Raw genomic sequence first — 21,915 nt, 5'->3', positions numbered from 1 at the left:
AGTAAATATCACTATTGGCATTAACCCCTTCCCCCCAACCCCGCAAGTGATTTATTTTATTTTTGTCCACTTGTACTTTAACACTGCGGGAAAATGCTGATAACTAATGGCGCAACCGGGCCCAACATGTAATATGTCTCCACCCGTCCCGATTTCCCGGTCTGTCGCTAGAGGTCGCTGTTTCACGCAGTCTCACGCACCGTCTCCGCAGTGCTGCCCGTCTACGAGGAGTGCGTTTGATTGTTGCAGGGCTCAATGGCGGATAGAGCAGGATAGTCGCGTTAGCACCAGCACCGAGGACAATAACATCTCGACTGTGTGAGTTCCTGGCGTGACTTAGTCCGCCGCTGCATGCACCCACCCACCCCAACCCCGGGTGCTACGTTTGAAGCGGACTCTCTCGTGCACTAACATTGAACAAACGAAGTCGCGGCAGATATTATTTTTCTGCTTAGGTTTCCTATTCTTGAGTTACCTTCCAAGCGGATAAGTTAACACTGTTCATGGTGGCTCACTGAAGCTAGCGAGCAAACCATGGGGGACTCTCTCGAATTAATAGGGAAGCGTCTACTTTTGCTCCTCGACGACGGCAGGTCCCCAAAAGGAGCCGAGCCCGAGCAGTCTGCCTGGGCCCGGGACTGGCTACGGGGCACGGTTCGGGCAGTGAGCGTCATCGGCCTGGCCGCTCCGGAGGTTAGCGGAGGAGAGGCGACAACAACATCCACTGCTGCAGGGCTGACGGTCAGTGTTTACATACAAGGAAAGCCGTACTGCGTAGCTTTAAACGCCCCCAAACAATTATACAACGTTTGGTAGCTATTAAGAATATACATGTTCATCCTCCTATTTTAAGCGTCAATGTTGGTACATTCATTTTCATTTAACGTTAGCTCGTTTCTACATTAGCGAGCTACAAGTCGCAGCCTGTGTAGCTAAACTCGAGGCCGGGGATTTTTTGGCCTTTGCTTTGTTCGCCTTTTAGCTTTTTTTACGAATGACATTCTGTTCCACGGATATTAGTCGTGACCTCGTAGTGAGCTGAGGCCAAGCACAGACATGTCATATGTCAGAGCTAACAAAACTATTTATTGCAATAAAAAAAAGTCACTGTCAAGCACCCGCGTATTAGCATGTCAGTTCCCATCGTTAGCTAACGTAGGTCCAGTTTAAAGGCCTATAAGTTCATACGGGGGTGAACCAGGAATTTCTTCGACTTCATTGTGGGGTCCAGATTTGTTAACTAACAGACTTAAAGCATGTAATGTTATTATCTTGAAGGCTTATCAAATGAATCTTCCCGAGCTACATTTAGTCTGCAAAATGCAATTCTGCTAAATGTGCAGACATTGGAGTGATATGTGTACACATCTTGGGGGAGGTGTTAGTTGACCTACATTACAGTACAGGCTTTATAGCTAAAATGCACACTTTATAGAATACTTGGAATTTGTTTTGTCTGATTAACTGTTTGACTTGATTTGGGCTGCTCTTTTAAAGGATTTTAAGGCCTTTAAAGCTCAGTTAATAATACAGTGATTTATAATCATTAAGGTTATTTTAATTCTAAAACACATAGATAAAAAGTTCGTTGAGTGATGAATAAATAACCGTTATAGTCCGATATGGTGATTTTATGGAGAGAAACTAAATATTTCAAGTGAAACTGAAGTGTGGTGTTATTTTTTGGTTGTTGCAGAAGTGCCTTTTTATTTGTTGGTCATTATTAACCTCAACCAAAACTGTTACTTGGATTCTCTTTCTAATTATGTCAAGTAAGAAAGTACACCTCAATCTTTTGAAGGCTGTTTTTCCTTCATTGGAGGTGTGCCTTTACCACGGTGGATATTTACCGGAGAAAGAGACCCATCATATGAATGGGGATGGGACCATTAAGTTTTCACCTGTGGGAGAAATGACCCTGCTTCTTATTTAGAACCTTGACAAGATATTCAGTACAATCATATTTAGGTATACGATTCCCATCCAAGTCTTTTTTAAATAACAAACAAGACCGACACAGGCCTACAATTATTTCTTAGATTCTCACCACCCCACTGAGAGGAGGAGGACCAACCTCTTGAGGGGTTAATAATTCATCTATGATGTTACAAGAGCTTGATCAACAACCAGACTAACGAGATCTATTTACAAAAGCGTGTCCTAAAATAGTTCAAGACAGTGTTTTTGTCAGGCTTATTCAGTTGGCAGTGTAGATTGGTGCCAGTAAGGCTTCCCTTGTGTTTTGAATACAGCTGGGTGACAATCTAGATCAGGGGTGTCCAAACTTTTTTCACTGAGGGCCACATACAGAAAAATCTACGAAGGGCCGGGCCACTTTGCAAAAATAACAAATTTATCAGGACATGTAGCTGCTCTGATGTTTAATTTCATAGTGTCTTCGTAAATTGTAATCCTTCTTCACGGCAACACTTTACTTGCACATTAAACAGATACATTCCCCCTCTTGTTAAATGCCATTGATACACCCAGTGTTTTCTGCTTTTGCATCCAATGTCCAGCTGGGTGAAAATAGTAGCCAGCTGAGATCCCGCCCCTCCAAGGGGGGCCGGGGGTATGCCCCCCGGGAGATTTTTTGTAACTTTTTTAAGTGAAATGCATGAATCTGGTGCACTTTGAGAGGGAAATTAAGAGGCTAAAGCTGAAGAATATTGTATGAAAAAAAATGGAGACACTGTGTCAGATGAATTAGAAGCTATTGGAGAAGGACACATGGATTTTCCATAATAATATTAATTTAAAATAAAATATTATGCAGGGCCCTCTGGGATGGGCTTGGTGCTCTTTTTCTTTTATGGGACATATTTCTCTGTAATATGAGTGCATTTAAATTATTTAAAAATTAAAAGTGCCATATTACATTATATTTTTAAAATCGACCGCGGGCCAATAAAAAGCGGGCCGTAGTTTGTACACCCCTGATCTAGATGTATCAATATGTTAAGGTTATGCCACAGTTATGTCTCAATCTAGATTTTTGCTTTCTCATGATCTCCCAAGACTTTCAAGTAAATTTCACCGCATGTCATTTCTGAATAGTTTTGGTCATAGACGTCAGATTATTTTTAATGAAGGAAATCCAATGATTTCACCAGTACCATTCAATGTTAAGAGTTTTTCTTGTTTATGTTCCCCATTGAAACTAAACTGTGAACCGTAAAGGGCAAAAGAAAATGGATATCTCATGAGGTGAGCGAGGGAATTTTTGTGTCCTGCCCCAGATGTGAACTGTGGTTAACAGATGCAGTGGCACAGGTCGAGGCAAAGACGTGTCCAGTCCACTGTTTATTAAATGTTTGAATAAAAGGAAAATTTAGCTCAAGTTTGATCATTATTTCTACTTGTCCTCCCTATCAACAAAGAGATACTGTGTTGTAATGTAAGTGAGACGATTTTAATAGAAAAAAATGAAATTGGAGTTCCTGGTAAGTTCAGTCTGTCCCAGCTGTCCTTCACAGCAGCTCATAGCAAATGTCTTGTCAGTTTGGGAACACGTCCATTGTCTGGCTGTTTCCATAACACACAGTGCAAAAATGCTCCAAGCAAGACATGAATGCACTGCAGGCGATATGTGAACACTCTGTGGTAATGGGATGGAGCTTCACCTTTGATCAAAAGTGAGTGCAGTCACTCTCCCCCCCCCCCCCCCCCCCAAAGAAAATCAATTCATGCTCCAGGTAAAATAACTCTTTTCTGTTTCATCTCTGCGCCAATTGATTAGATTTTTGTTCTGGTAGATTTAGTTTGGCTTAAAGATGCATATCATGACAGGAGTCACCCAAGAGTATTGAGCATGAACATATCCCTACACCCTCAACACAATGGGCATATGGTGTACAATATTTGATTTCATCAATATTACACATCCTTAATTTAAAGCTATGCAACCACGGAAAAGTCCAGTGATATCTAATAATTACTGCTTTTCCAATGGCATCCTGTGATTCATTTTGTGATTTGATATAATCTGAACTATCTGCGTCATTAGATACCAAATATGTTGTTTTTTCATTTGAGAAACCTGTCTTTTAAAAAGTACTTCTCAAGGAAGCATAGACTTTAGAGGTGAGATAATCTTCTTGCACATTGAAAGGAAGGAGCACATCAGCACAGAGGTTAAGCAGCTAGCTTGACGACATCCACTTGTCTGCTTTAGCAATTTAACCACAATGAAAAAAGAAGTACCAACTAGATTTAAAGCCACTACGAGTAAGATGGCACGTTGCCGTCCCCTTTGGACAAAAGCGGTAGTATTTTTACGACGCCCGCTGTCGCATAGTTGTTTACTAGCGTGTGACAGGCGTGCGAGTGTGAACTGAGAAGGGCGCAATATAGTGCATGTCCGTGTGTTGAAAGTGTGAGTACTCTTTTTGGCTCCGTGAGAGTGGTTTTGACACTGCATCAACTAATGCCAGTCACTGCCACACACACCTGATTGCAATGAGTAGATGCAGCAGTGTCACCTAACTACTCTCTCTCTGAGCTGAAAGATGTGTCCTCACAGAAAGCGAATGAACGAGAGACGGCAGTTAGTATGGATCACGATGAGGTCATGTGTTTGTGTTGTTGATGTAAATAATGACTATTTCAGATAATGGTTATCTGATGATGGTGAAGCAAAGCAAACTGTGTGTTAGTACCAACCGCTCATTCATTTAGGAGTAAACACTGCAGTCTAGTTTCGCTCTCGTGAAATTGTATACACGTTGCTTGGCAACGCCCTCGTCCCGCCCGTAGCCTATATCACTCTCCCTTTTAGCTTTTCTTCATTGCATTTTAATTTTGTTCTTTGATGGTTCAGCCCCGTTATCAGTCATTATGACGACAAATAACTGTCTCAAACAAGGCTCCCGCTCCCCTTCCCTCACCTGGAGGGATAGGCTTCTCAAATCACGTTGCTGCGCCACACTGAAATCTGCGACCAATATGGATATGTGACCATAGAGCCTGCACGAGCGAACCGAAAATCGGACTGGGTGTGCGACCAGACCAAAAGCAGTAATAAAAACTATTTAAAAACGTCTTTCTTTGCACTGATGGTCTCATTTGCTGTTAAAGGTAATTTATGATTATCAGAGGAAACATGAGGCTGTTTAAAAGATATTTAAATGTTACTCGTAGCCGCTTTAAGTTCCAGCTTCAATTGAATTTCTCCCCCCTCCTTCACTTCTGCCTGGTTACTCGGCTACGTAGAAGGTGTTAATCAATTACACTCCATTAAAGTCGGATTAGACTGGAAGCATCGACTTGGGGAAGTCAAACGGACAGATAACCAGTCTGTTTGTCACAGCTTGCACTGTTAAATTAAACGGCTAGTCAGAAGTGCAGGTGTGCCTGTGAGGTTTTACTTCACTCAAGTCCACAAAATAATCAACCTCCACTATCAACTACAGGGCTAATGGGAGATGCTACAGTGTCTACTGTATGTCTGATTAAAGTTAATGGAACTAATCTCAAGGCACAATGCATGGCAAGTGGGAGACCAGCAGTTGTCCAATTCACTTTGTGACTTTTGGTAGTAGTAGTTTATTTTGTCTAACAGGGCCATTTTTCAATTAGATCATCCATTATGAATCGGTCATAGTGCATACCAGTTATATTGTCACAGTAAAGAGGTTGTTACCCTTAAAATAACCAAGAAATGTGGGTAAAGTAACTCCGTCTTTTTTTCTTTTAGTATCTATTTCCTCGCCTCCTTAAAAAATCCGCCGGTTTAGTTGCTACAGTATTGCTTGCACCTGTCTCCTAAACATTATTTAGGTTACCGTCGTAGAGCAAACCATTTGAGCCACATTCCAGACCGAAAACACTGCACGATTTTCTTTTTAAAGGTAACGGTGGGGCGTGAAATAGAATCCTGGAAGTCCAGTTTGAGTAACACCTAATGGGGTTTAAATACTTAATCAGCTGATTTAACATCTCTTAAAACAACACATTACTAAGTGATCTACCAAGAACTTGTGTTTGCATTTATGTGATTCATTGTGTGTTCCAGCTAAATGTGGACCAGGTTCAACTTGTACAACCTACTTTGTTTGGTCCCCTGTGTTGGAAACCTCCTAGCACAGACAAACTGGCATTATTCAAATGAATGACAGTGCTAGAGTTGGTCTGAAAGCACCTTATTTTCAAACTGCTCTAGAGGGGCTTCTCCATGGCCAAAACACAACTTTGTTGTGGCTCTTGGCATCCCGCACGTGTGAACGTGCGTTTATCTGTCAGTGGAATTGATAAGAAAGGACAATCACGCACTCCGAATGTACCTCGGCTCGTAAAAATAAATGGTAATAAAAAAATATGTCTGAGATATTTGTAATACACTGATTAATTCCAATCCATTCATGACTAATTGGGGCTTTGTTAATGTGTGCAAATTGTCTTCTTAATTCAAATTAGCACATGTTTTAACAAATTAGAATACTAGGTCAGAATGTACATACTAGCTGCACATTTTTCAGCCTTGTGTAAAGGTTTTGATTGCTTTCATAGATTCTGTACAAATGTATTTAATATAAAAAGATACTTTTACTACAGTGTTATAAATATTTAATCAATATTATTGAATGTGTTTTAGTCAACAACGACAGACTTGTATGACATAGTAAGGTTGTATCTTCTATTTTCAATCAATCATCAACTTTTTCTCTTAAGCCAAAGTAGCTAGTACACTAATGATTGACAGGCAGTCCTGTGAACCTGCCAGATGGACTGCTTATGGGAGTAGGTTAGTCATATCCCAGTTCTATGGAGAATTAACTATGTAACCCAACTCTTGTTCTAGTAGGAAAGATTCCGTGAAGTCTGATTCACATTAGATGTGCACAAGACAAAGTTATGTTTAATCATAGTGTACCATTGACCCATGCAAGTATACCTTTTTCTGGATGAATATACTTTCACAATTTGAATAGTAGTGGAGACAAGTATTGTCACGGTAATGAAATTAAAGGAGGTGGTTGCTGGTACACACAGGCATTGCTTTGCTAGTTTATTTTTATTTTTTTGATATACTTTTTGGCAGAGAGGGTTGACAACAGGTCGGATTTGAACTGGGTCTGCTGCTTCAGAGGACTGGGCCTCATGGTGGGGACACTCTTACCCCTACACTGCAAGCGTCCCCCATTGCTTTGCTAGTTGACAATATGTTTTAAGAGGTTCTGCGTTGATTTCGGCACTGACAATTAAAATGTTGTAGTGCTGTTGTCAAAAGAAAATGTGGTATGTTACCTATTAAATGTAAACTAGCTCCTTGTACTGGACTTTTTTTTAATAGCAGCTTGAATTTCAGATGTTCAGAAAGTAAGTCTGTTCCTGAGGTTATAGTCTAGTTAGTACATTAAAGAGTAGAAGTATCCAAAAATCCTAATGTTATGCTCTGTTTTTTTCTTCATGTCTGCAGGTATTTGTGGAGTTTGAGAATCCACAGCGGTGTTCATGGGTTCAGGTGTATGACACAGGGGTGAAAGCAGTGTTGGTGGAAGACTCCATTGTTTGGGCCAGTCGGACTGATGGTACTGGGACTGCTGGAGCCCCAACATCAGCCACAGCCTCGCCTGCTCTGGTGAGTGAACAGTTGGACAGCGGGTCTACGTCACACCTGTTTATAGTAATAGCCTGAATTATTACTGCCCGCCATTGTAGTATTGAGTAACTTAAGCTTTCAATATGAGTGCTACTTCCCAAGTTTGGACCATTACAAACAAATTTTAAGCAACAATACCCAATTTATATTAAAACATTTTTTAGGAAGTTCTTGTATGCTATGCAATGCTCTTTTTTAAAATGCGGTTATGCAGGAAAAATACCTTTTCCTGACCCTGAAGCCTTTGCTGCTGGGGCAAGTAAGAGGGCAGCTTGGGGCAACTATTGCTGAAGTCAGTTAATCTGTTCATGCAGTTATTATGAGCAAAACACAGGAATCCAATATGTAATAATAATAATAATATAACAGTAAATTATATATAATAATATATAAAAAAACTAAAGTCATAAAACAGACTTCAGTGTAAACAAAGTCTTTATTGCTTAATTTAAATTGAAATAACCTGTGAAGTTTTGAGATTTAAAAAAGGTTATTTTCCTGTCACCACTGTGCTGTTGAATTGAATGCAATTCTCAAGTCCTTCTCCATAAGATCAGAGAATGACCTTGTCATCTTGTTCCTCTCAGATCTTCCGCCCCCTGGTGGACAGAGTGGGCCTAGGATCCTTGGTTCCTGTGGAGTATTTTGGGAAAAGGAATTTTGAGTTCCTGCCTGATAACAAAACTGTCCAGAGATTTGAGGTGGGAACTTTTATCTTACCTTTCTTACCTGTCATTACCTTTAGCAGTGTTACGTGCAAAACGGATTTAGTTTGCAAGCCAGTTAATTCACCAACAGATCAGTTATTTTACTCTTACTTTTTGACATGACCTAAACTATTTTCTAGTTCTGATTCTCAAATGTGATTTCCTTGCTATTTTCTGTTTCATATAATTGTAAATTAGTTATAATAATTTGTGTTGACATAATAAACAAACATTTCAAACAAGCCATTTGTGACAGCATGTGATAAACCAAGGAAATATTATCAGTAGAACAATTTGTTGAAGTGCTGTTGGTCTTTCTTGAAATATTCCAGTGTAAAGTTTAACGTGTGTTTTTGTCCCACATTATTGCTATATCAGAACATTGTGTTTTGTGTCCTTGTGCAGGTTGATAAAGACATAAGACACCCTTTGCTGGTGGAGCAGGCCTCCCTGCAGGCTGCCATCTCCAGCTGGCGTTCGGACTTTGAACTGCAGGAGATCTTCAGGAAGGGTAAGACTTAACCTTCCTCTCAAATGAACAACCTTGGAATATTTTGTCATCAAATGAAGTTCAACAATGATTTTGAGCATTGAAAGTATGCAACCGACTGGAAGTCATTGTGTTCTGAAATATAATAACACATTTAAAGAAAATTATATTAATCATCTAATTTTACAGCTTTTGAATAATACGTATGCAATGTTTAATCATACGAAAGGCAGATTCATGGGTGTGTATATAAGGGTAGTATGATCTTGGCCTAGGATTTTGAAAAATATGCACAAAGAATGTCCATATCAAGGCAGTCTGTTGAACAACATTGAACATTGTCACTTATTCATAACTGAAACATGAAATATGAAAAATTAGAGGAAAAAAATCGGGCTAATGCAGTAGGTATCGCAGTCAAAGAGGGACTGTGGAAATTGAAGCAGAGTGCAGCCATGATGGTGCTGCTGCTTAGCTATTTGTGGTGATGCTTTCACATTTCAAACCAAAACTAATCTGCCCTCATTGAAATAACATCTAGTGCACCTTCCATCCTCCATCCTCTGTGTTTCATTTAAATCTCCCAGAATGTAACTCCAGCTTCTCTCCCTGTCCCTGCCTTCAGGTTCATACACTATTCAAGGACGCAGGGTGCGTGTGTACCAGCCAGAGTTTGAAGAGTGCTGGGCCCTAGGACTGGTCTCACAGCACGACCCTATCTCTCACATTATGGAGATTACCTTAGATAAGGTGAGAAACACTTGTGTTAAAAGTAGAATTTGAATGCAAATACCGGTAATATTAGACATTTAGGCATCAACATACCTAGACTACTATATAATACTATCGATAATGGAAAAATAAAGAAACGATTATAATTGAATTTACATCCCATGTCAGTTTTACACAGGGTAAGTTGAATTGCGTCACTTCTTTTTATTTAGATCACAACTTATTACCATTATCTCTGCTACATTTAAGACATGGAATACAATGTTAGCCAAAGTACATCTGAAAGTGGATTAGTGCTCCCCAATTTTCAAAATTATAATAGCAGCATAGGATATCAGTGAAGACAGAAGTGTGATTAACCCTAAGCAACATGTGGAGAGGATATGCTTGGAAGATAAAGATGCAGTATATGTTATTGCTTAAATATAGTCTGGCCATGGTGTGTAAGCCACTTAAAAAGACCTATTCTTCACCCTGTAGGGAGAAGAAACTCAGATGGTAGATCCTCGTGTGATACATGTCATGCTGGCAGAAGGGGAGGTAAGGATGTCATATTATAAATATAAATACAAATATACTGTTTAATTGATTGCACTTTGCTGTATATTTAGATACTGTGGTATGTTCAGCTTAATTGTGGCATTTAAAACATTTATTAATAGTATTACTTATGAACATTTCTCCCCTTTTTAGCTTGGTAAGAATGGGCGGCGAAGGAAGGACAGTGAAACAATGAAGGGGGACAGTGGACGCAGACGCAGGACTGCCTCCGAAGATGGGGATGACTTGAACTTGAAACGTTTCAAAGGAGCAGGAGAAACGGGAGCCGACGGGCAAAACTGTGGCGATGCCAACAAAACTCCAGTGGAAGGGATGGGGATCTGGGGCGGAGACTTGGCCGAAAGAGTCAGCAGCACAACCAAAAACGGAAGCTCTTCAGAAGGAACCTTTCCTCAGGGCAGAGTGTCGTCCCCCAACACCAATGCCTCACTCCAAATGGACCAGTCAAACTCAGCTCCTCCTCCTCCTCCTCGTCATCCTCATCCTGCCCACGTCAAAGAGAATGGCCGCTTGCTCTCCACGCAAGGGGCTGCGGACTCCACTAGCAACGTTACTCACACCCCCACCCCACCTCCCCTCAAGCCAGCCCCCTCTCCCTTCTCCACCATATCTTTTCCCTCACTAGGCCAGATGCCAAGCCTAGTTGCCGGAGCGCCAGCCCCCAAGGCCTCCCCATCCCCCCAGCCGGACCGAGAGGAGGCCTCCCAGTCGGCTTATTCTAAAACAGCTGCTCTTGTTTCCCCGGGACCGGTCACGATTTCGTGGTCGCACGATAGCGGCCCTAGTGTGGCACTTTCTGCTCCTGTGGGTTTTAGTCCCAAGGCCCCCACCTGGGGAAGCCAGACTGAGGTAAGGCAAATAATTTGATCAGTATAGATAATAACATTATATGATTCACATTTGTTTCTCTCCCTCAGATCAAATTCGATTTACTCCAATCTCTGCGGGGAGGAGCCCGGCCCTGTCAGTTAGTGGAAGGCAGCCCCTGATTGGTTTATGTAGTCGTTGATGTCAACATGGATCGACAAATAGGCTTGTGACATTTGGCTTGTCTCAGGAGGCTAGATTGACGATTACCTGAACCAATAAGAAGCTGCCTTCCACTAGAAGGAACAAACTTAAGCTCAGAACGTGGGTCGTGAAATAGCCCTGCCTATTTTTGACCGGGCTCCTCCCCACGGATATTGGAGAAAGTCCAGACTGATTTGCGGGAGAGAAACAAATGTTAAGCTCCCTAGATCAGGCTGGTCTCTCCAGGCCAATTTTGTGATCCTGACATCACAGTTTTGTATTTTGTTATAGATATCATTTCACTTTACCACGTTTTTTGTTTCCCAGGGCTCTAAAACTGCATCTGGTTTTCGGGTGCCCCACACCACCGCGCCTGTATTTGGAGATGTTACCCCTCAGAACAATGGAGCTCCTACCACCACCACGTCCTCCTCCAAGGACAATCCCAGGTCCTTCGGCTTTGGATTTGGTGGGGAAAAGAACGAGACTCAATCCAAGCAAGACCAAAACTTGTTTTTCCAGTGCATGACCCAGAATTCTGGCTCTAGCCCAAGCCTTGCTGCTGGTCAGACCCAGTCCAAGGACACCAATTACTTCACCGCAGTGTCTGAGAGCCTGAGTAAAGAGCCCCCAAGCCTTTTCAAGCCTGCAACCTCCACTGAGCAGCCCAAAGTGCCTGAGACACATCCCACGGGGAATGGTGTTCTCAACAAATCGTCATCTGCCTTCCAGGGCATGGGGGCCTCTGCAGGAGGAAGAGGGGCTCAAAGTAGTAATTCTAAGAAGAGCAGTAATAATGGAACTTCTGCAGGGGGCTTAGGGTTGCAATCTGGTTTTAACACTTCAGACAGCCACCAGAACCTTTTTCTGCAGGCCTCCAAGGAGCCTGCTAATCCATTTCTGGCATATGGGGACAAAGCCTCCCACACCTCCTTTGCTGGCCTCACCGGGGCTGAGCCACAGACCCTCGGTCCTGGCTCAGACAGCAAGCCTAACCTGTTCACCATGGCAGAGCCTCCTAAGGGTATTCTGTCTTCCCCTTTCCCAGCAGCTGCTTCCCCCAGCTCTTCCTCCTCTCCAGCGCCGGTCTCCTCACAGAGGGCACAGACTGAAGGGACTGTGGTAAAGGAGGAGCCGGACGTTGGGGAGATGCCTTCATCCACCTCAGGCTGCACCATGTTTGGAAGCACTGGCCCTGGTGGAATGGAGGAGGCCCCTGTGTCTTTTGACCAGAGCCAGTCTCAGAAGTTTACCCTGGAGGAAAGGGGCCAATCGTCTAAACGGGACTCTGACTTTAGCAGCAACAGTGACCTGTCAGACCTGAGTGACAACGAGGAGGGCCCAGAGAAAGACCAAGTGGCAGGAGGACCACCACACCCTGCCAAGGACGGGGCCATGTTGCAGAAAGCTAAAGTCCAAGGGGCCGCTAAGAGCCGTCCACGTAACAAGCCTTTCAAAGGTAAGTCTTGTCCACCTAAAGGTGGAGTCACAATTCTGGAGAACGCTTGTTGTCAAGTTCCCTTTTTTCAAAATCAGGGAATGTCCTCACAATCCTCTACCACTACGTAGTGTGTGTGCACTGAGATATGTTAATACACTGCATAGGCTGTGAAATGTATGTTGCTAGCTACAGTTGGTCCCTTTGTTTACATACCAGTTTACATACCAGTTCAAATAGCCTAGGTTGTGTGTAATCACCATCTTTTTCAGCTCACACCGGTAGTGGGAGGTATTGAAAACATTCACTGATTTTGAGAAAAAATAGTTTGACAGGCATTCTCCAGAATTGCTGACTCCACCTTTTCAAGGAAAACCCATAATCGTTTTAAGTGACAACTTAAACAATGAAATTAACATTACGTTTACCCCCTTTCAGTGGGCCAGTCTGTACTAAAAGACCAGAGCAAAGTGCGTCGTCTGAAGCAGTCTGGGGAGTCGTTTCTCCAAGACGGCTCCTGTATCAATGTGGCCCCTCACCTGCACAAGTGCCGCGAGTGCCGTCTGGAGCGCTACCGTAAATACCGAACTACAGACGATGACAGCGATGATGACGACGACCCAAATGTATCCTGCCGTTTCTTTCACTTTAGAAGGTACATGTTTACATTCTGAAGTTGCTCAAAGTCTTGTTTGTAATTAATGATATCATACTATAGTGGTAGTTTTGTCAGAATAGGGGAAGCCGTAATTTCAAACAATGATTACACTGAAATGTACCTTTTTTGCCTGTGACCAGGTTGGCTTTCACTCGTAAAGGCATACTGCGTGTGGAAGGCTTCCTGAGCCCTCAGCAAAGTGATTCCATGGCCATGGGTCTGTGGCTACCGGCACCAGCTGTCCAAGAAGGCCTTGACCTTGATACGTCAAAGTACATCCTGGCCAATGTGGGAGACCAGTTCTGTCAGTTGGTCATGTCTGAGAAGGAGGCCATGATGATGGTGGAGCCTCACCGTGAGTAGAAATACATTGTTATTGTTGTGCAATTTAGTTTTTTTTTATCTTGTCTTGTGCACTTTTTCTACATTTGTCATAACTCTCTGAAATGTCTATCAAGTATAACATACTGTTTAATTGGCCTGTCCTTCAGAGAAAGTGGCGTGGAAACGTGCTGTGCGAGGCGTGAGAGAAATGTGTGACGTGTGTGAGACCACCCTGTTCAACATCCACTGGGTGTGTCGTAAGTGTGGCTTCGGAGTGTGTCTGGATTGCTATCGGCTCCGCAGGAACAGGCCAAGGGAGGGTGAGTCATTAGAATGACATTAAGAGCCAACTTTACCAGTTCACTACTGTGTGGCAGTGTTAAACTAACATGTTCTATTTTAGAAATGTGTGTTGACAAGCTTTAGACTTGGTGAGTTATTTTGTGGTTCAGTGCGTTTGAAACCCACGTGTCAATATGTTCTTTCCCTCAGATGTAGATGAAGGTCCAGAGGATGAGGTTTTTTCTTGGTTGAAGTGTGCTAAAGGCCAACCTCACGAGCCACAGAACCTCATGCCAACACAGATTATACCTGGGACAGGTAACATTTATGTTTTAATTTGATCATAAATCTTCAATCCCCACCTCACAAGCATCAGCATTTATCTTGTAATGATTGATATGATTACCTTTGTCCTTTAGCTCTTTACAACATAGGTGACATGGTGCATTCAGCCAGAGGCAAGTGGGGTATTAAGGCCAATTGTCCCTGTACCAGTAGACACTCCAAGCCTCTAGTGCGCCCTGGTCCCCACAATGGGATTTCACAGGTACTGTCGGGTCACATCCTCTTTTCCATAGTTCTGTATTTTCGTTAAGTATTAAACTGATCCGCTCTCATGGCTGGTTGTTCTTGTCTCTGCAGTCCACGACGAGCAGTGGTGGCGGTGGCATCCTCGCAGCTTCTTCTTCTGGTATAACCACCACTATAAAATCAGAAGGGGAAACGTCAGCCATCAAAACAGAATCCACACAAACAGCAGTGACGTCAGACAGTGGGGGAGGAGAGACCGTGTGCAGTACCAGTAACTCCACAAGCGGCACACCCTCCCCCTGTAACCTCAACCAGACCTCTGCCAAGGAGGCGCGCTCATCAGGAGAGGGCAACAGCTCTGCTCTGCACTGGCTGGCAGACCTGGCCACACAGAAAGCCAAGGATGACACCAAGGGTACGTAAGAAAGACGATATGCTGACTCAGTGTAATGTTGAGTATTAATGTTACATCACCGTCTTCTTACCATCTTTTTCCAGAATCCGGTTCACTTCGCTCCATGATGAATAGAGACAACCGGCCTCCCTTCGGCCTGGACTCACTCAGTGCCCTGTCAAAGCCCTCTGCTTCCAGCCCTAAGCTATTTAACAGCCTGTTGCTAGGCTCCAGCATGGCCCAGTCCAAACCCGAGGGCTCCAGTCTCCGGGACCTGCTCAACTCCGGACCGGGCAAGCTCCCCCAGGGCCCAGGAGAGAGTGGGGTTCCCTTCCCCTCTGTCTTTACCTCAGCAGGGGTACGCACAAAGCTTTTCTTATTGCTTGTAGTTTTATGAAGTGTTTAAAGTGTACGCATGTATGCTAACAGTCCTATCAGCAAGATCAGTTACTGAACTTGTCCTATGCTGTGGAATTCAGTGTGCCTAAAAACATTTGCAACATTGTAAAAACAAGATCTAAACGTATATCGGCTGTAGAAACAAAACATTTAAAATACTCGGTTCAAATAGCACTTTATAGATTTTGTATTGAAATAGTGTTTTATAGTGTCGAAAGCTACATCTTGGTGTATTTCAGCAGAAAGAGAAATACAAAGTGGGCACGTCACACCTTTACTGTATAGGAAATAGTGATAAGAAAAGTACCATCATTTTTCACTATAAAATTGTCATCACTCAAACATTACTAAGCTTGAGCCTTTACCTAATATGATTCAACCCGAAGTACAATTTGATGGCTGGGTAATCAAAATGTCTCTTTTGTCTGTCAGAGTGACAAGCTGAAGAGCAGCCTCCCAAACTTCCTGGATCACATCATTGCCTCGGTGGTGGAGACCAAGAAGGCAGAAGGCCGTCGGAGCGGGGCCTCTGAGGGCGGAGAGCTGGGCGTGTTGGGCGGCCGCAAAGACGGAGTGATGGGCCTGAGTGTTCTGGAACCGCACACCTCACACTCCTGGCTCTGTGACGGACGTCTCCTCTGCCTGCAGGATCCCAGCAATAGCAACAACTGGAAGATCTTCAGAGAGTGCTGGAAACAGGGACAGGTAAGACAGTTACACAATACATAAAAATGTGACTCCTGAACGGTTGCTCTGTCATCTGTCTTAATCTGTTCTCCTTTGTGTCCAGCCCGTGTTGGTGTCATCCATAGATAAACGCCTGAAGGGTGATTTGTGGCGGCCGGACGCCTTCAGTAAAGAGTTTGGAGACCAGGATGTAGACCTGGTTAACTGTAGAAACTGTGCTATCATCTCTGATGTGAAGGTGCGAGACTTCTGGGACGGCTTCGAGGTCATCTCCAGTGAGTGCCCAGATTAATTTTTCCCCAAATTTTTTTGCGTGTTGTTTAGATTGATTATTTTATCTGGATGACACTGTCTGTTAAGAACTTGGTTCTCTTTGAAAATGGCAGCTAATGTTTTTTTTTTCCATGCCAGAGCGACTGCAAGATGCCGAAAACCAGCCCATGGTGTTAAAATTAAAGGATTGGCCCCCAGGTGAAGACTTCAGGGACATGATGCCCACAAGGTGAGGAGCTCGTAAATATGATGCTTCTTGTGTGTCTAATGCATTTACTCACAAACCGAAGCTTATGCTTCAACCCCAGTGAGGGTCATTAACAAATATGTATGAAACAAATTCTATAAAATAATGTCTATTGTTTGAGGTTATAGTATATGAATGATTTATATTCACATACAGGATTAATACAATTTTTACACACCAAAATAAACCTTACACATTTTCAATCACCTGCCACATTTCTAGTCTGTTGTGCTTATTAAAGGTACTTGAGATGTTCTACCCAGATCTTACTTTTGTTATTCTTAAATGTTCCGGTCATTTTCCCAGGTTTGAGGATCTGATGGAAAACCTCCCCTTGCCCGAGTACACAAAGAGAGATGGTCGGCTAAACCTTGCAGCCCGTCTGCCCAACTTTTTTGTGCGTCCCGACCTTGGACCTAAGATGTACAACGCCTATGGTGAGAAGGTTTTGCTGAGTGTGGCAAACATCTTTAGTTCCCTGTCTCCTCGGTTAGATGTCTCATGCCTTTCCCCTTCTCCCTCCATTATATATCGCTCTTCTTTATCGTCTCTCTCTCCGTCCATCACTGTGTCTCTGTACCTCAGGCTTAATCTCATCTGAAGACCGGAAGGTTGGAACCACTAACCTCCACCTTGATGTGTCCGACGCTGTCAACGTCATGGTCTATGTTGGCATCCCTCTGCCAGAGGATGACCAGGAACAAGGTGAGTGGATGCAAACACACACACTTCTTTCTCTCTCATTCATACACACATCTACTAAACAATTTTACACAACTCTTGTACGGTACACCATTAATTAAGATTTTAAAAGTTATCAAAAGCACTGCGTACTTCCTAAAACACACAATATTGTATGATGCAGAAAGTTTAAAAAAAATGTTATCCCCCCATATCGTATCCAACACATTATGTTGAATATACGTAGGACGTAAAATAAATAACTCGGTTCAATCACTGGATACTGTTCACTCATCCTTCATCTAACGGAACCCTCCCTAACCATCTTAGGAAATATTTTCACTGCTGTTTCCCAAACACCATGCTTTAACTGTTTTGAGTTGCTCCGGGCTTGATTGGCTTGGATAGGACCCTGAAAAGGACCCTTCAGTGGGTCTCACTCATTTACAATGTGGCTAAATTTCTCATTTACAGAGGCAGAAATCAATGGACGCAAAGGTCTGTAGACTTTCAGTTGTATCACTTTAGTAGCATGCCCTTCTTACCAACTAACTCCCCCCTCCCTCACTCCCCCCCATCCTTCTGTTATCTGTGAAGTAGGGGCCAGAGCACTGTGACCCATCTGTTTCTTTTGTGGCATGTTATGTACATCTCTGTGTAAATGCAACCTTTATTAACACCTTTAAGAGACTACAAGGAACTTTTGGATGTTTATGAAACTGTCAAAACAATTCTGATGATCAAATGACCTGTAACAACAAACAAGAACTTCAGCGAAAAGAATGCTATTTTTATATAATTTTTATTGATGGCTTTGCTCGGGTCCTAATCTCCGCCACCTCAGTCAAAACGATTTACTGCAGGCTGACCGGAACATCCTGTGTTCAAGAATGGTATTTATCAAAATTCACTTTGCTACACCATTGTAATATGACCATTATTAATCTGAAATAGTCACATACAATAACATTACCTCATTGCGACGCATCCTGTGGTCTCTTTCAGTCTCTTCCTGAACAAAGGCACGCGCTGTCGGCACGCGTCAGCAAAGATCTTTAGACAGCAGGCACTGGTGTCGTGAAACACTACCACCTTTGTCCATAACGGGCGCTAATCTGAAGAAAAAAGTTCCTCGTAGTCATTTAAATGAATAACGTATTCAATTAAATTTTTGCTCTGGGCTATACAATCTTTCTTTATGTGGGTAGATTTCAGGGTTGGGTAAAAAAAGTGTATCATTTGTGGTTCAGTCATTCGAGAATATGACAATGAGTTCAGCCAAGATTTAATCTAATAACTCCACTGGGAGTCTCCTGTTATCTTAAGGTGAGCTGTGCTCTGGTCCTTACACTGTAAGAGAACAAAATTGAAAGAAGGGCATGTAGAATTGGCTTCTCTATTCCCCTGCTGTCATTCCTTACAATGATACTCACCCAACAATATGACAATAGACTTGCTGTGCTCAACTAAAATAAACACATATTAACTGATTTATCCTGGCAACTGAATTAACGGCTGTGAAGGAATCATTTCAGAGTGATCACATCCTTATGATTACCAGTACACAATCAAATTATTAACATGGGTTATGTCACTGCCCTTTTGTCTAAATGCGAACACGTGGTAAGGGAGCAAAGGGAAACACTGGGGAAAAGTTTTCACGTAGCACCTTTCTGAATAACTCATAAATGTGTACTGAAGAGAGATGAGTGATTTTAGACAGTAGTAGCTGCTCTGTACGATCAACTATAGGCTGTGGATGTGAACTTGATGTCAGTAAACGTGATTGTGTAACTAGTCCTTTCATTTGCTACAGTGGTTCTCAACTGGTTCAGCCAAAATATCCACATTTACCATTAGCCACATCCTAAACATTTAATAATTTGAAACGGTTCAGTAATATGTGCGTTAATCTGCAATGCTTTAATGCACTAGAAACACAAGTGCTGTTTGTTGAGACACTCTTCTTCTTATATCACGGTTATCAACACACAGGTATGCTCATTGGGATGTTTTTTTTTCATGGTAACACATGATGCAGCTGCAAACCAGTTGAGAACTACTGCTCTGTCCATTTTTGTAAAACACTACATTTATTCACTTGCATACAGAAATATGATTTTAAAGATGATAAATGCAGACGTGTCTCAAGAGTTCCAGTCATTGTCAGGACTTATTCAGTCATCGAACTTGAATAAATAAAAGGCAGTGTTCACGTAATGTCGAAGCATTAAGAATCACATCCAAGAACTTAATTCAGGAGGCCAATGGAAGAGGAAAGTCTACTGTAAAGTCGTGTTGTCATTAGAGACCCTGCTGATGACCCTTGGGTGGCCTTGTACGTGTGTTCTCTGTCGTTTACGTTGGCTTCTCCAGAGGTCATGACCACCATTGAGGAGGGCGATGTGGATGAGATGACCAAGAGGAGGGTGTACGAGCAGAAGGAGAAGCCCGGCGCTCTCTGGCACATCTACGCTGCCAAGGACGCAGAGAAGATCCGAGAGCTGCTCCGCAAGGTCAGCAGCACAGTAGAGATTCCTGTCTTAAAAACAGCATGCGATCGCTCGAGCTGCAGTGTCATTGGCTCAGCTTGTAACACATTCTAACCTCAGCTTTACCGAAATGGAATGGATTGAATGAAAAGTGCACTCCCTATGTTATGATATCAGCAGGTAGAGAAAAATGACATTGTTAAAAGCATTACTTTGCTGAAAACTCTTTACGTAGGCTCACCAGCATTATTTTAAGACTAGTGTAAATGTATGTCGTTCATGGTTCAAAACAAATAAAACACTACTCTTCAACTCTCCATAACATCTTATTTTTCAATATTAATATATACTTAATGAATAATAAATAATATCTTCTGCTGATATGTTCCAACAGACAAAGATAATCAAGTGGTTCCTATTAATTAATGCATTTTTCTTTTTCTGTGTTTCTTTGATCGTCAGGTGGGAGAGGAGCAGGGTCAAGAGAATCCACCGGACCACGACCCCATTCACGACCAGAGCTGGTACCTGGACCAGGCCCTCCGCCGCCGGCTCTATGAAGAGTACGGTGTCCAGGGTTGGGCCATAGTGCAGTTCTTAGGAGATGCTGTATTTATCCCTGCTGGAGCTCCACACCAGGTCAGACATGTTGTTATATTCATACAACTTGTTACAGATATCCATTTATTGATCCATTTTCGTGGACATAGTTGCTTAATGCTTGCTCTCCTCCTCCCAGGTGCACAACCTGTACAGCTGTATCAAGGTGGCGGAGGACTTTGTGTCTCCTGAGCATGTGAGGCACTGTTTCAGACTGACGCAGGAGTTCAGACACCTGTCCACTACTCATACAAACCACGAAGACAAGCTACAGGTCCGTGGGCTTTTCTCTCACCAGATAGCCATCACTGAATCTTTGTACTCTTCTTTTCTAAATCTTTTTGTTGTTGTTGACTAAGCTCATGTACAGCGTCTCATGTTCAGACAACATCTGAGAGGTTTTGCTTCTTTTGTTAGCCGGACAAGATTATTTTGCATAAAAGCATGGTAATGTTTCTTAAAGTAAAGAATTGATAACCTTTCCTACTGACACTGCTATCGTTGAAAAATTCAAACAACACCCAGTCAGTGTGTGAGGCATTGCTATGTATCGCTCTGTGTTTGGAGGTTGTCTCCATGTCTGCCATTATTTAACACACTTGTCCTGCTCTTTGTTCTCAGGTGAAGAACATCATCTATCACGCAGTGAAGGACGCGGTTGGGACGCTCAAGGCCCACGAGCCCAAACTAGCACGCCCTTAGGTCCTCTCACTCAACGCTGTCCCAAAACAACCAGCCTTTGAGACCACTCCCCACACACACACACACACACACACACACACACACACACACAGGCACACACACCGAGTATGCATTACATACTTAAGTAAAGACTGCATAGTGCAGAGTACAAATATAGAGTAGTTTTTTTGGGGGGAGCAGTGGCAGTGACGGTTTGGTATTTGGGGAACGAGAACATTTGATTTGGGGAGGGATTAAACGAGGAGGGGCTAGTCAGCGCTTTGATGAAGGAAGTCCTTCAACACTGTTACACAGTACAGTCAAACTTGTTTAGTTGTTTTCCAATTTTTTCTTTTCTTTTTCTAATTAACAATGTATTTAAGGTCAGTGTGTTTGTTCTGTTGTTTTCATTGTACATGTAAGATGTGAGAGTAAGGGAGGTAAAAAGCTGACGTGCCTTTGGAGCAGAGGTTCAGCTTCCATATAAGTGACTGACAAAATGTGAGTACTGGGCTAACTTTCCTATTATGATGACGTTGATATGATTTTTTTCTTCAATAGGAGCGAGGTTAACCTGTTTTTGTAGATTTGTTTTGTTGTTGGAGTTTTTAATCAGCTGATTGCTTCTGCCCTCTGGGGCTGGAGTCAATTTGCGAAGCAGCCAGTGAGGGGAAGCAGACCAAAGTTTTGTAATTTGTTTTGTTATTTCACTTTTAGAGTTACTAAGTATTTTCTTTTTATACACCACAAGGTAATGATCAGGAGGGCTTCAGAGAGGGCCGTTGTTTTTCTGTTATTTTTCTTTTCTTTTTTTGGTCACCTGTCTTTGTCCCATGGGCTGAATGAATTACAGACTTCCAACAACTTTGTTCAAGATTCACAGTTGCAACTGAACAGAACTACTGTCCCTTAACAATGTATCAATATATATATATATATATATATATATATATATATATATATATATATATATATATATATATTGATCTTAGCAGTCTGTTTGATTTTTCACAATAAAGTTTACAAAAACTATTGTTTGTTAAATGGTCATTTTTCCCCATAAACCCTCCATGTGGTATAATGTTTATTTTTTATGGTCAATTAATCTGTTAATTATTTAACAAAGT

At 42.4% G+C, this 21,915-nt stretch overlaps 1 protein-coding gene across 2 annotated transcripts; it reads left to right on the top strand.

Annotated features, from left to right (window-relative positions):
• The first annotated feature begins 273 nt into the window (after positions 1–273).
• Positions 274–21,694, top strand: kdm3b (lysine (K)-specific demethylase 3B). 2 transcript variants are annotated; one of them, XM_080035342.1, is made up of 25 exons: positions 274–741; positions 7,418–7,579; positions 8,188–8,301; positions 8,713–8,818; positions 9,423–9,547; positions 10,010–10,069; positions 10,223–10,939; positions 11,429–12,560; positions 12,978–13,194; positions 13,338–13,552; positions 13,689–13,841; positions 14,014–14,121; positions 14,223–14,350; positions 14,446–14,749; positions 14,833–15,086; positions 15,560–15,832; positions 15,918–16,089; positions 16,226–16,316; positions 16,641–16,771; positions 16,920–17,039; positions 17,490–17,513; positions 19,392–19,531; positions 19,970–20,146; positions 20,247–20,381; positions 20,729–21,694. In XM_080035342.1, exons 1-25 carry the CDS (start codon positions 535–537, stop codon positions 20,807–20,809), a joined length of 5,346 nt encoding a protein of 1,781 aa, XP_079891468.1. In that variant the 5' UTR covers positions 274–534; the 3' UTR covers positions 20,810–21,694. The 2 variants fall into 2 exon arrangements, with proteins under 2 accessions (XP_079891468.1, XP_079891469.1); XM_080035343.1 differs by lacking the exon at positions 17,490–17,513.
• The last annotated feature ends 221 nt before the right edge of the window (positions 21,695–21,915 follow it).

This window comes from Ammodytes marinus, assembly GCF_949987685.1.
Source record: "Ammodytes marinus genome assembly, chromosome: 10".
Taxonomy (NCBI): Eukaryota; Metazoa; Chordata; class Actinopteri; order Uranoscopiformes; family Ammodytidae; genus Ammodytes; species Ammodytes marinus.
The sequence above is the reverse complement of the archived record's forward strand: the minus strand, read 5'-3'. Positions and strand labels throughout refer to the sequence as shown.

Bases quoted from the DNA above. Each gene is read 5' to 3' on its own strand.
- kdm3b (XM_080035342.1), top strand. From the start codon at position 535: ATGGGGGACTCTCTCGAATTAATAGGGAAGCGTCTACTTTTGCTCCTC. The intron at 12,561-12,977 runs GTAAGTCTTGTC...ACCCCCTTTCAG, and splicing joins ACGTAACAAGCCTTTCAAAG to TGGGCCAGTCTGTACTAAAA. The intron at 16,090-16,225 runs GTGAGTGCCCAG...TTTCCATGCCAG, and splicing joins CGGCTTCGAGGTCATCTCCA to AGCGACTGCAAGATGCCGAA.